The 13,002-nt window shown below is 49.9% G+C and overlaps 1 protein-coding gene and 1 non-coding gene across 3 annotated transcripts; one reads left to right on the forward strand and one right to left on the reverse strand.

Annotated features, from left to right (window-relative positions):
• Positions 1-636: 636 nt before the first annotated feature.
• Positions 637-4,936, reverse strand: Ppp1r14a (protein phosphatase 1 regulatory inhibitor subunit 14A). 2 transcript variants are annotated; one of them, XM_020178614.2, is made up of 4 exons: positions 4,700-4,936; positions 2,587-2,667; positions 2,027-2,059; positions 637-843 (listed from the first exon to the last, which is right to left on the reverse strand). In XM_020178614.2, the coding sequence occupies exons 1-4, from the start codon at positions 4,898-4,900 to the stop codon at positions 715-717; spliced, it is 444 nt and encodes a 147-aa protein (XP_020034203.1). In that variant the 5' UTR covers positions 4,901-4,936; the 3' UTR covers positions 637-714. The 2 variants fall into 2 exon arrangements, with proteins under 2 accessions (XP_020034203.1, XP_073913109.1); XM_074057008.1 differs by lacking the exon at positions 4,700-4,936 and adding an exon at positions 2,889-4,675.
• Positions 4,937-12,469: 7,533 nt separating this feature from the next.
• LOC141418403 (small nucleolar RNA U13) lies at positions 12,470-12,573 on the forward strand. Its single transcript, XR_012443038.1, has one exon. It is a non-coding gene; the product is annotated as a small nucleolar RNA U13 (small nucleolar RNA).
• Positions 12,574-13,002: the final 429 nt, after the last annotated feature.

The raw sequence follows: 13,002 nt of genomic DNA on the forward strand, positions 1-13,002 counted from the left end.
GTTGGTATCTTCCCTGGTGGAGCTCCAATATCAATCCCTCTAACCCCAAGCTCAGAGTACACAGATCTGGGTAGAATCCATTTCGCACAAATTCCTGTCTGATTGCTTCCTTCAGGAAGCCCTCCAGGATTTCTTCACCACCCCAAGGGCCCATGCACTCAGCCCCTAAGTACTTTGGGGGTGTGTTCAGCACACTTTACTCTTCACACTCAGGCCCTTTTCTTCCACCTTAATGCCATTTTCTGCTCCTTTTTGCGGCCTCAACTCAAAAGACCATGTTAAACAAACAGTAACAGTCAGATACTCTTCACAGAGTGGAGGAACGACTTGTTTGCTAAGTGACCCCCTGTGTCGAGGTGGCAGGGACCCACAGGGAGCACGTGTGCATCTCCTGTAGCCTTCGTCCCCACTGGGGCCCTGCTGGCCTGGCCCAGGCCCAGGCAGGAGAGGTGGGGACAGGATGTGAACCCCCAAGGCGCCTGGGGGTCAGCAGGGCAGGTTCTCATGCTCTCTGGCTGGGAGGAGATATTGTCCATCTGGCAAGGCCAGTTGTGGGCAGACACTGGGATGTGAGGAACCCCAGCAGGACAGTGGGACTTGGCGGGGGGGACTCAGGGAAGACCAGGCACACAGAGGTGTTGTAACAGAACCATTAAATACAACTTATAAACAGCTGGGTGTGTTGGGGGTGCAGAGGGGTCACACAGCTGAGGGTCAGGGGGGCGCCATCCGGGCACGGTCCTGGAGGGGGCTCAGGCTGCCATCATCAGAGGGGCTGGGCTGCCGGAGGCCTGGCTGCTTGTGCAGACCCCTCAGCTTGGCCAGCAGTTCCTGGATGAAGTCCTGGGAACAGGGTGGGGTCTGAGAATCCAGGAGGGACCACCTAGGCCCGGTGGCCTGGGCCCCTCCTGCCGCCTGGTCAGTGGGGGAGGTAGAGGTAGGGAGGGATGCAAGGAGGAAGAAAGACAGAGACAAGGAAACAGCAAAACAGAGAAAGAGACACAGGGAGAGAGGAAGGGAGGGACAGAGAGAGATAGGGAACAGCTGGGCTTGGTGGTCCACACCTGTAATCTCAGTACTGGGGAGACTGAGGCAGGAGGGAGTTCAAGGCCAGCCTGCAGTGCATAGCGAGACCCAGCTTGGTTGCTTTCTCTTTCTTTCTTTCTTTCCTTTCTTCCTTCCTTCTTTGTTTCTTCTTTCTTTTTGGTGGGACTGGGGTTTGAACTCAGGGCTTCGCACTTGCAAAGCAGGTGCTCTACCACTTGAGCCACATCTCCAGCCCATTTTGTTCTATTATTTTGAAGATGGGGGTCTCAGGAACTATTTGCCTGGACTGGCCTTGAAACACGATCCTCCTGATCTCAGCCTCCCAAGTAGCTAGGATTAGAGGCATGGGCCACCGGCGCCCAGATGAGACTGTTTCAAAAAAAAAAAAGGAAAGAAAGAGAAAAACAGCAGAGCTAGAGACAGGGAGAGAGACATAGAGAGACAAGATGTTGCTCAGGCTGGATGATAGGAGGGTCCCCAGAGACACAGGCCTGAGAGGGCTCCCTGCAGCCTGACATGCAGTGACCAGTGACGTTTGACCCTCAGGCAACCCTGAGCTGGTAGGAGAAACAGGAATATTTTTCCCTTTTAAAGCAGGGAAGGAAGTAGGCGGGGTTGGGCTGCTCAACTCCAAGGCCTGGAGGATGGGGGCCCCCCAAGAGGTGGGCCAGGGAGCTGGGGTGGTGGAGGCAGTAACTGGGAAAAAGACGGAGGGAGGCTGAACCTCAGACAGCAGCCAAAGGACAGGCAGAACTGAGGCCAAAAGAGGAGACAGATGGGGGTGAGGCTCTGGGAGCTGATAACGGTGATGACAGATGGGAGAGAGGAGGAGGGGGACAAAGGACATCACTGGAGAGCAGAAAAGAACTGAGACAGGGCTCCCAGAGTGCTCTTGGCCTGTCCCCACCATGGCCAGCCTCCCCCGCCCCCATCAGGGTTCAGGGACCAGACAGAGCCTGTAAAGGGGAGGAGGACTCACCTCTGTGGGGTTCGTACATGACTTCAGAAGTCCCTAGTACCCCCCACCAAACAAAACAAAACAGTAAGTCACTAATACTAATTCCCCTCAAGCCTCTTCCCTTCCCTGACAAAGCCCAAGGCAGCAGGACAAATGGAAGTCAGACCCCAGGGTGGACTGCCCGCCCGGCTTCAACGAGGGAGAAACACAGTCTTAGGGCATTATAGAGTGGCCAGGTACAGGGCTGAGTCACCAGATCACCTATTTATGACCTTTGGAAGAGCAGAGGTCAGAAGGGAAAGGGACATGGCAGCCAGACAGCCTGGGTTTGGCTCCTAGCTCTGCTCATGTTAAGCTGTGTGATCCTAGGCAAGTGATTCAATCTCTCTGGGCCTTATTTTTCCTTATCTGCAAAATAGAGATAATAATTGTGCCTGCTTTAGAGCGTTGTGTGGGGATTAGCAGTTGAGCAAGGGGCTGGCTCTGTCGCGGTTCAGTAACCCTGTCAACTCTCTCTATTCCTTTCAGGACAGTGGAAAGTGGAGAAGGGTGGGAGGCAGGGGGCTTCCCCCCACACCTACCTGGATTTTCCGGCTTCTCTCCTCTTCGTCTTCCAACTCCAACAGCTCATCAATGTTGACTTCATCAGGCATGTCTGCCTCCTAAGGGCCCAGGGAGAGAGGGCTGGTCACCGGTCCCTTCTTCTCCCTCCCTCTCCTTTTGTCCCAGGCTCGGGATGGAGGCTCCCCACCAGCCCCAGGGCCCAGCTGGCAGGTCCCAGAGCAACTATGTGGCAGTCAGGGACATCACCACCCAAGCAGGACATCTGGGTACTGGGGGGAGGGGTAACAGATGAGGCTGATGGGGAACCAGGGCCCAGTACCAGCCCACTGACGGTGCCCAAGGGCCAGGGACAGCCCCGGGGTTGGCACGGGTCTCTCTGCTGTTGGCCGCAGTTCCCACAGTGGAAAACAGGCCCAGTCGAGTCCTGGAATGTTCGATTCTGGGATTCAGGAGAGGGGCTGGCTTCTGCCCTTTCAAGGCAAAGTCTCAGCAGTAGGTGCGGGGGAGGGGAGCCTGCTGGAGCGGGCCCCTTCCCCCAGGGGACAGTGGAGGGGGGGAGCACAGAGCTAGTCATAACAGGGGACCAAAAGCACAAGAGTGTGGGTCCATGGAGGTGACCACTCAGGCCCCTCATGGTGGGTGGGTGAGATGAGTCACAGTCCTTCTCTGAGCTGCCAGGAGGGGGACTCAGAGTTTGACCTCAGGGTGCAGCTGGCTCAGGACCTCTGTCTGTAACAGGGTCCAGCTGTCCTGGGTGAGAGATCCCTGGAGTTACAGCCTATTGTCCCCACCCAAAATCTTGCTGTCCAGCTGGAGGTGGGGGCCTGGGTGGGTAAGAGGGCTAGAGTGCCTGTAAATTGTCACTCGGTGACTGAGCCAGAGCCTGACACAAGGGTCTGGGCTGGCTGAGGGGCACAGGGACAGCATCAGGGGTGGTTTCGTGCAGGTCCGAGTGAATGTCCAGCATGTATTTGTGGCTTGGGTGTGTTTGTCTCATTGTCACGCACCCAGGGCCAGCTGTAACACTTACTGTGGGGGGAGGCGGAGTTCCCACATGCCTCTTCCCATTAGAACTACAGTTGCCCACCTCCATGAGCCCACACGTGTGTCCAAGAACAGAGGACCTGTGTCCCTGTGAGGACCCTGGCTTCCTCCACCACGAGGCAGTGCTGAGCAGTGTCTGCGCACTGTAACAGCCACCAGGTACCAGTCCTGTTCTGCAGCACATGCACGCATGTCATAGGAAGTATGACTTCAGTCACACTCACATGGTGAAGTGTCCGTGTCTGCTTGCAGCCTACAAATCAAAGTCTATACGTCCGGCATCTAAGCCTGTGGACATTTCTAGCTTACGTGATTTTGTGTCTCTGTGTGCTTGTAATTTCCTTCATTCGTGTGGCTCCAGTCATTGGATTTGTAGGTGACCATACCTTTTCCATTTAGAAGATAACGGATAGTCTTAGGTATCTTGAGTCACTTTGTGTCCAGGCTAATGGGCCTTGTCCACATGTCGCTACGGCTTGAATGGGTGTATATCTCTAGACTGTAACTTGAGTCCTTTGGTGTTAAGTGCAGTTGTGTTTTGGGTGTGCATGTGACCATGGCGGGGCTGTGGCTGTGGCATGTGTTGATCTGTAAGTGCATAAAATTTGCTGTCCTTGTGAGTTTGTGTGTGACCATTATGGCTGTGTCTGTCTGCGGCTGTAACTTCCGTTAGGGTGCACATCTGCATATACTGTTGCTTCCTTTGCTGTGCGTCTCTGTGGTCCTATCTCCTGTCACCATGTCTGTCTGGCTTTAAGACATCACCCCCTCTCTTTACCCTTTCTCCAGATATGGGGGCCCAGGCTCCTCAGCCCTCAACTTCACCTTCTCACCTTCCACAGACTAATCCCTGGCCCTTCCCATTTCTTTGGATACACGTCTGAGGACCCAAGTGTGCATGTCTCTCTCTGATGTCCAGAGTACCACAGAGCTCACGGCCAGGCCGACAGGAGGCTGCGTGTGCACCAGCAAGCACGCACCACCGGAAAATGATGCCCAGGGCGCACAGTCCCCTCCCGCAGAGGGGACTGATCTGTTCCTGGTCACCCTTGCCCCAAAGCCCCGGACCCTCCCGATGGATCTCACCCTGCCAAGGTACAGCTCCTCCAGGCGCCCGTCGATCCACTTCTCCACGTCCAGCCGCCGCTGCAGCTCCCGCCGGTCGTACTTGACGGTGACTCGCGCGTGGCGTTTCTGCAGCCCCCCGGGGCTGCCCCCCGGCCCGCGCGCCCGCGATGGGGACTGCAGCTTGCTCAGCACGCGCTTGCCCAGCCGCTGCGCTGCCATCGCGCGCCGTGCGCCCTGCGCTGTGCGCTCTCGCCTCGCACCCGCCGCCTCTTACGGGCCCGGGCGGGGCGGGGCTGGGGGCGGGGCCCGCGCGTGCGGGGGCGGGGGGCGACCCCTCCCCGACACCCGGCCTCAGTTTCCCCGCCTGCAGCGGCAAGCACCGGTCAGGGCGCCACCTGCAGGGTTCAGAGGCGGACCCCAGCCCGGGGGGCTCCCCAATAAGCATTCCGGGGGGCGCGGTCCCGGGACCGGCCTGCCTGCGCCCTCTGGCGGCCGCGGCGGGCGATGCAGGAGCCCCCTGCTGCCTTTGTAGCAGGAGTCAAGCCTTAATTATCCAGAACCATGCTTTTGTTTTGCTTTACTTTGTGGGTTTTGTTTGTTTGGGGTGGAACCCGGGTTTCCAACAAGCTAGGCAAGAGCTCTAGCACTGAACTACCCCGGATCCCTGAACCATCATTCCGTGGCTTTCACTCATTCATTCACTCACTCATCCAATCCATGTATACCCATCCACACGATCACTTATTCACTCGCTCCTGTCCACAAAAAGAAATTGAGACAGGGTCTCACTCTGTAGCCCAGGCTGGTCTGGAACTCGCAGTTCTCCGGCCTCCAGCCTCCTGAGTGCTGGGATTACATGCGTATCCACCACGTCCCGCTGGCAAATATTTTTGAGTTCCTGACACTAGGGATAGAGCCCTGGCCAGGACAAACCCAGGCTTCGTGGTCTTCATACTCTTTGGCATAGACAGGTAGTATAATAAGTACAGTATCTTGTGCAGTTTATTATAATACAATAAGTTCTGTGGAGGGCTGGCAGAGAGGCTCAAGTGGTAGAGTGCCGGCCTAGCAAGCATAAAGCTCTGAGTTCACACCCCAGTACTACCAAAAACATAAAATAAATAGTTCTATGGAGAACTATAATGCAGAAAAGGAATGAAAGTAAGGTTACAATCTTAACAAGGGTGATCAGGGAAGTCTTTTATTTTGTATTTCTTTTGCAGTACTGGGCTTTGAACTCAGGGTCTACACCTTGAGCCACTCCTCCAGCTTTTTTTATTATTATTATTTTGTGATGGGTTTTTTTGAGATAGAAGAACTATTTGCCCTGGGCTGGCTTGAAACCACTGAAACCACGATCCTCCTGATCTCTGCCTCCTGAGTAGCTAGGACTACAGGCCTGAGAGCCACTGGTGCCTGGGAAGTCTCCTACACGACAAGTCTTCCCACTCCTGATTATAAGCAGCGAGAATTATACTTGAAAACTTAAATCATGGTGGTGCACACCTGTAATCCCAGCACTCAGAAGGCTCAGACAGAAGGACCAAGAGTTTGAGACCAGTAGATGAATGCAGACGGGCTGAGCGCTTACTCTGCCTCTTCCCAAGGCATGTCCCAGGCTGTGTGATAATTCTGTTTCCGATGCCTTCACCGTGCTCTTTATTTGGGGTGTAGGGGTGAGTGCCCGCACCTGGCATGTGAAGCCCAGGGGTTTCGGCCTGGGTTCAAAACTCTGTTTCAGCTTTGGCAAGTTGAGCCACTCACAGTTAATGAACCCTGGACAGAGCAGAAGGCTGGAATTGGGGATTAGTTCCTTGTTTTAATTCCAGGAACTTTTTTATTTTTAGTTTTAGTTTTTGGTGGAACTGGGATTTAAATTCGGGGCTTTGGGCTTGCCAGAGCAGCACTCTACTGCCTGTTCTGGTTATTTTAGAGATGGGGGGTCTCATGAACTATTTGCCCAGGCTGGCCTTGAACTGGGATCCTCCCATTCTCTGGCTCCCAAGTAGCTAGGAACCAGTCCCCGGCTCAGGGTCTTTTTGCTTTTTTTCCTCTTTGGAGGCACTGGGGTTTGAACTCAGGGCCTCTTGCTTGCTAGGAGGCACTCTACCGCTTGAGCTACTCCGCCAGCATAACTTTGTGTTGGGTATTTCTGAGATAGGGTCTCTGGACCCTATCTTGAAACCTCCTGAGTAACTAGGATTACAGGCGACAGCCACTGGTGCCCCACAAGGACTTCTTTTCTTATGTTTCCACTATCGCCAGCATTGGCTGATTTTTGTCATCGTCTGGTGGGTCAGAGAAAGGAGTTTCTGGACTATATGGGCCCTGAAGTCTGATGTTGGTTTAGAAACTCAGACATACCTAAGGAGAGGAAGAGCTGGAACAGGAATAAGTGGTCAGGGTATAGTGGTGTTCACCTCTAACCCAACACCCAGAGACTGTGACAGGAGAATCTCAAATTCAAAACCAGCCTGGGATACACAGCAGGACACTGTATCAGAAGGAGAAGTGGGGGTGCTGGTGGGTGACTCAAGTGGTAGAGTGCCTGCCTAGCAAGTACGAGGCCCTGAGTTCAAACCCCAGTACTGCCAAAAAAGGGGGAAGGGGGTAAAAGAAGGGGAAATAACTTTTATCTGTAATTTTTGTTTTTTGAGCCACACTGCTTGACCCATACCTCCAGATCATTTTCCTTTGCTTATTTTAGAGATGAGGTCTTGAGAACTGTTTACCAGGGTTGGCCTTGAATCTTAATCTTCCCAATCTCAGCTTCCCAAGTAGCTCACAGGCATGAGCCACCAACTCCCCCTCCCCCATCTTGTCATTCTTAATTCATTTAACAGATATGTTTGTTCAAAAATAATAATTGCAACAATACATTCAATTTTGTATGCTTCAAAAAAAAAGTGTTTTAAGCCAGCCTGGACTACATAGTGAGTAGTTTATCCTGAGAACTTATCTCAAAACATAACAAGAAAGTGATTTGGGGCAGGGGATTTATTTCACTATTTGGATAAACCACCATTTATTTCCTTGTATTTTTTTTGGTGTTACTGGGATTTGAACTCAGGCCTCATGTTTGCAGGACAGGAACTCTACTGCTTGAGCCACTCTGCCAGCCCTGTTTTATGTTGGATATTTTTTCAGATAGGGTCTCGAGAACTATTTGCCTAGCCTTGAACTGTTGTCCTCCTGATCTCTGCCTCCTGCTTGCTGCCTCCCAAGTACCTAAGATTACAAGTGTGAGCCACTGGCACCTGTCTTCTGCTTTTTTTGAGACAAGGTCTAACTATGTAGCCCAGACTGGTCTTAAACTCCTGATCCTCCTGCTTCAGCCTCCCAGTGCTGGAATTACACTTGTACACCCTAACACCTGGCTTCAGTTGCATCTCAATAAAGCTGTTCTATTAAAAACAAACAATAGTGTTGGGTGCCAGTGACTCACACCTATAATCCTAGCTACTCAGGAGGCAGAGATCAGGAGGATCCAGGTTCAAAGCCAGCAAAATGGTTCTTGAGACCCTATCTTGAAAAAACCCTTCACAAAATAGGGCTGGTGGAGTGGCTCAAGGTGTAGGCCCTGAATTTGAACACTAGTTACCCCCCCAAATATATATATAGTAATATATATCTATAGTAATATATCTATAGTAATATATCTAGTAATATAAATATATGTAATATATATATAGAAAAAAATATGTATATAATAAATATATATTATATATATATATAGTAAGCCAGATGCCAGTGGCTCACGCCTGTTATCTCAGCTATTTGGGAGGCTGACATCAGAAGGATCAGGTTCAAGGCCGGCCTGGCCAAATAATTCCTAAGATTTCCCCATCTCCAAAATAACCAGAGCAAAATGGACTGGAGGTTTGACTCAAGCAGTAAAATGCTTGTTTTGTGAGAACAGGCAAACCCCAATCCCCACCCCCCCAGCCAAAAAAGGCAAGTCCAGGTGGACCACACCTCTAATCCTAGTTATTCAGGAGGCAGAGATTTAGAAGATGGAAATTTGAGGTAACCTTCCTTCTCAATTAGCAAGCACACTTGCTATCCCAGGAAGGTGGGAGCATCACAGTCTAAGGCCAACCCCCGGTGAAAACTGGGGACCCTACCTGGAAAATAACTAAAGCAAAAGAGGGCTGGGGGAGTGGCTCAAGTGGTAGGGTGCCTGCCTAGCAAACATGAGGCCCTGAGTTCAAACCCCAGTACCAACCCCGGTACCACCAAAACCAAAAACAAACTGTCCTGAGCTTGCCTTTGCCCTAAGACTGAAGGCCAGGCCCCTTAGGTTAGTATTCAAAGCTATGACCTGCTGGACATCAGTGGCTCACCCCTGCAAGGTGTGAGCAGCCAGCCTGGGCAAATGGTTTTCGAGATCCTGTTCCAAAAAAACCCCATCACCCAAAAGGGCTGCTTAGAGTGGCCCAAGGTGCAGGCCCTGAGTTCAAACCCCAGCTCTGCAAAAACAAAACCAAAAACAACCAAGAAAAAAAAAAAAAAAACCACAAAAGGACCGGTGGCATGGCTCAAGTAACAAAGCACCAGTGCCTAGCAAGCACAAACCCCTCAAAACCAGTACCGCCAAAGCCAAACCAAAATAAAAGTCACACACACAGACACACACACAGACACACACACACACACACACACACACACACACACACACACGAAAGAAGTGTCTTATAAAACAGTATACTGGGTCTGGGGGTGTACCACAGTGGTAGAATGCTTGCCTAGCATACAGGAGGCGCCCTGGGTTTGATCCCTGGCATCACAAAACACCACCACCACCAACAAAACAACAAAAACCCCACAGCCAAAACAGTGTGTTGTGTTATACCAGGCAGTAGTTTCTTCCATCCCTCTTGTACTGCATCTTTCTTTCTCTTAGCTTTTATAGGTTACCTGTTTATTATAAGGAATTTTACAGGCCGAGTACTAGTAGCTCACGTCTGTAATCCTAGCTACTCAGGAGGCAGAGATCAGGAGGATCAAGGTTCAAAGCCAGCCCCAGGCAAATAGTTCTCCAGACCCTATCTCTAAAATACCCAATAAGAAACAGGGCTGGTGGAGGGGCTCAAGTGGTAGAGCACCTACCTAGCAAGGGTGAGGCCCTGAGCTCAAAGCCCAGTACCACCAAAAAAAAAAAAAAAAAAAAAAAGAAGAAGAAAAAAGAAAAAGAAATTACAGAGACAGAAATGAAGAGATGCATGGCGGAGGTGTGGGAGAGGGCTGCAGAGCTTCCTCGCCCTCTCTGGGAATGCACCTCCAGGGGCCCCCATGTGTTGGGCTGTGTAGAACCTACAATGTTTGGATTTTCCAAGTCAAGTGGTAGACCTGTGTCGTGTAGGTTTGTCCCCGAGGTGTTTGCATAATGATTAATCCTCCTAATGATGTATGAATGTATCCCCATTGTTCAAATGACACCTGTACAAACTGGGTGCCCAGTGGACCCCTGGCACATGAAGACTCTGCCATTTGTGTTCATTGTGAAAATACATTCTCCAATCTCTGTGAGCTCACATATTCTTGGGGATTTCTAAGAGGCGCTTAAACTGCTTTTGCACTAACTCTTTACTCGGGTCTGGAATTAACTAAAATCAGGAGAAGAGCTTGGCACCCCTGCCTCCATTTTGTATCTGTCTTTGTCTGTGCCATTCATCATTCAGTCAACTTCCTTGGAATCCAGGAAGGATAGGACTTACTGATGACCTGTTTACAAAGAGGGATGGTGGAAACTGCTCCCAAGGAAGGGAACATCAGAGCCTCCCCAGGACACAATAGCAACTTCTGCAGAACCCTCCCAAAGCAAGGACTGAGATAAAGATCCACCCAAACACACCTGTAACTGGGACTATTTTATTATGCCTACTTTTTGTCCCCTGTCCTAATTTCTAACTATTTAGAACTAAAGCTTCTGTCTGCACCTGGAAGGTGGCTGACAATGAACTGAGTGCTTACTCTACCTCTTCCCATGGTATGCCCCAGGCTGTGCAATAAATCTTTCTCACACCTGTAACCCCAGTTATTCAGGAGACAGAGATCAGGAGGTTTGAAGCCAGTCCGGGCAAATAGTTTGAGAGAACTTATCTCAAAAATACCCAACACAAAATAGGGCTGGTGAAATGGCTCAAGGTGTAGGTCCTAGTTTAAACCCAGTATCACCACAACAACAAAAAAATCTTTCTCTGCCCTAACCATGCCTTTTTTTTTTTTTTTTTTTTGGTACTGGGGCTTGAACTCAGGGCCTACACGTTGAGCCACTCCACCAGCCCTTTTTGTGATGGATATTTTTGAGATAGGGTCTCACAAACTCTTTGCCTGGTCTGCCTTCAAAAGGTCCTCCTGCCTCCTGAGTAGCTAGGATTACAGGTGAAAGCTACCAGTGCCCAGCTATGTGATTTTTTTTTTCAAGATGGGGTCTCACAAAATGACAAAATAAAAGAAAGAAAAAAAAATATAGGGTCTCACTAACTATTTCCTGGGACTGGCTTCACACCAGATCTCTTCTAAATTTTAAACAGAAAAATTCCAAAGCAGGTGCCAGTGGCTCACATTTGTAAACCTAGCTACTCAGGAGGCAAAGATCAGGAGGATTTCAGTTCAAGTCCAGCACTGGGCAAATAGTTCCTGAAACCCTATCTAGAAAATAGGGCTGATGGAGTGGCTCAAGTGTAGAGCTCCTGAAAGATAATGGACAAATTTTCCAAAGAAGGCCAGTATGAATTGAAATGATAATGTTAACTAAGTGCTTATTTTCTACTGTTCTTTCTCTCTGTCTTCACTAAACAAGGAACATACTTTTTTGTTGTTTTCTTTTTTGAGACAGGGTCTTCCTGTGTAACTCAGTCTGGCCTAGATTCTCCTGCTTTAATCTCTTATATGCTGGAATTGTACGCATGTACAACTGGCAAGGAAAGTAACTTAGAAATGGCCAGTCCACTTTGTTTTGTTATTCAGCCTTTTTCTGTCTATACATCCATCTTATCCTGCTCAATTATTTAAAAACACTTAATCCACATATATATATATATATGTGTGTGTGTGTGTATGTTTATTTCATTTATTCATTTTTTTGTGGTACTGGGATTTGAGCTCAGGATTTACACTTTGAGCCACTCTACCAGCCCTTGTTTTGAAGGGTGTTCTTGAGATAGGGTTTCTATTTTCCTGGGCTGATTTGAACCTTGATCCTCCTGATATCTACGATTACAGGCATGAGCCACAGACCCCCAGCTTGGTAGGTTTTATTTTTGAGAGCACTGGGGTTTGAACTCAATGCCTCATGCTTGCTAGGCAGGTGCTCTTACTGCTGGAGCTACTCTGCTAGCTCTTTATTTGTGGCGAGTTTTATTTGCCCAGGACTGGCTTCGAATCATGATCCTCCTGATCTTTGTTTCCTGAATATGTAGGATTATAGGAGTAAGCCACAGGCACCCGGCTTTCCCAACTTTACAGTGGCCTTGACAGGACAGAATTTTTCTTAGCTGTACCAGCATCTACCATAGCCCCTGGCTGACTGAGTGGATGCCTGGGTGAATGAGTGGACCTCTGTTTTCTCTCCCCCACCCACTCCCCACCAGTCTTCATGCTTACACAGTAGGTGCTGGGAGAGACCTTTGACCTCACATTCAGACTACTGACCTTGAGGCACGGGACTTCATTGCAGAATTAAAGAGAATACATGGCATAAAACTTGAATTGTTTACAGTAAACACCATATTGATAACTCAGTTAAGGTTCTTCATGTTTTACTGAGCCAGAGAAGCTGAACAGATCCTTTTTTGGTTCATAAGCATGATGATTGAGTGTTCATGCCTTTGGGTGACATGTGCCGCCCTCAAACCTTGTTACAAGGTGGGCACATTACCCTTCTGACTTGAAAAAAAAAAAAGAGAAGCTGAATAGTGGGTGTGGTCCTGGCTTCTGCAACACGTCGTTCCCCGCCTTAAGACCTCTGTATCTGCTGTTTCTGCTGCTTTGAATATTTGTCCCTTGTCATCCTTCATTATCAAAGCCACCATCCCAGTCAATTCATTGTCCCGTTTTCGATGATAACGCATTCATCAGGCTGTCCCCCTCCTTCTAGCCAGCTCATGCAAGGTCCTCTAAGCAGAAGTTGTTCCTCACTCACAAGTTGGGTCGGGTACCTCCTTTGACTTCCCCCTCTGAGATCTGATCACTGCGCCTGTCTGAGCTTCCCTATCTCAGCACTGACGTCTCTACTGGGAAGCCTGCAGGCGAGTTCGGGCTTTTGCTTTTTCTTGCGACCACTACTTCCAGGAAACCCTCCCTGGCCCTCTCCAAGG

Source organism: Castor canadensis, chromosome 16 (genome assembly GCF_047511655.1).
Source record: "Castor canadensis chromosome 16, mCasCan1.hap1v2, whole genome shotgun sequence".
Lineage (NCBI taxonomy): Eukaryota > Metazoa > Chordata > Mammalia > Rodentia > Castoridae > Castor > Castor canadensis.

Bases quoted from the DNA above. Each gene is read 5' to 3' on its own strand.
- Ppp1r14a (XM_074057008.1), bottom strand. From the start codon at position 3,203: ATGAGGGGCCTGAGTGGTCACCTCCATGGACCCACACTCTTGTGCTTT. The intron at 2,060-2,586 runs GTAGGTGTGGGG...GGGGGGTACTAG, and splicing joins AGAGAAGCCGGAAAATCCAG to GGACTTCTGAAGTCATGTAC. The intron at 844-2,026 runs GTGAGTCCTCCT...CCCTGTTCCCAG, and splicing joins CATGTACGAACCCCACAGAG to GACTTCATCCAGGAACTGCT.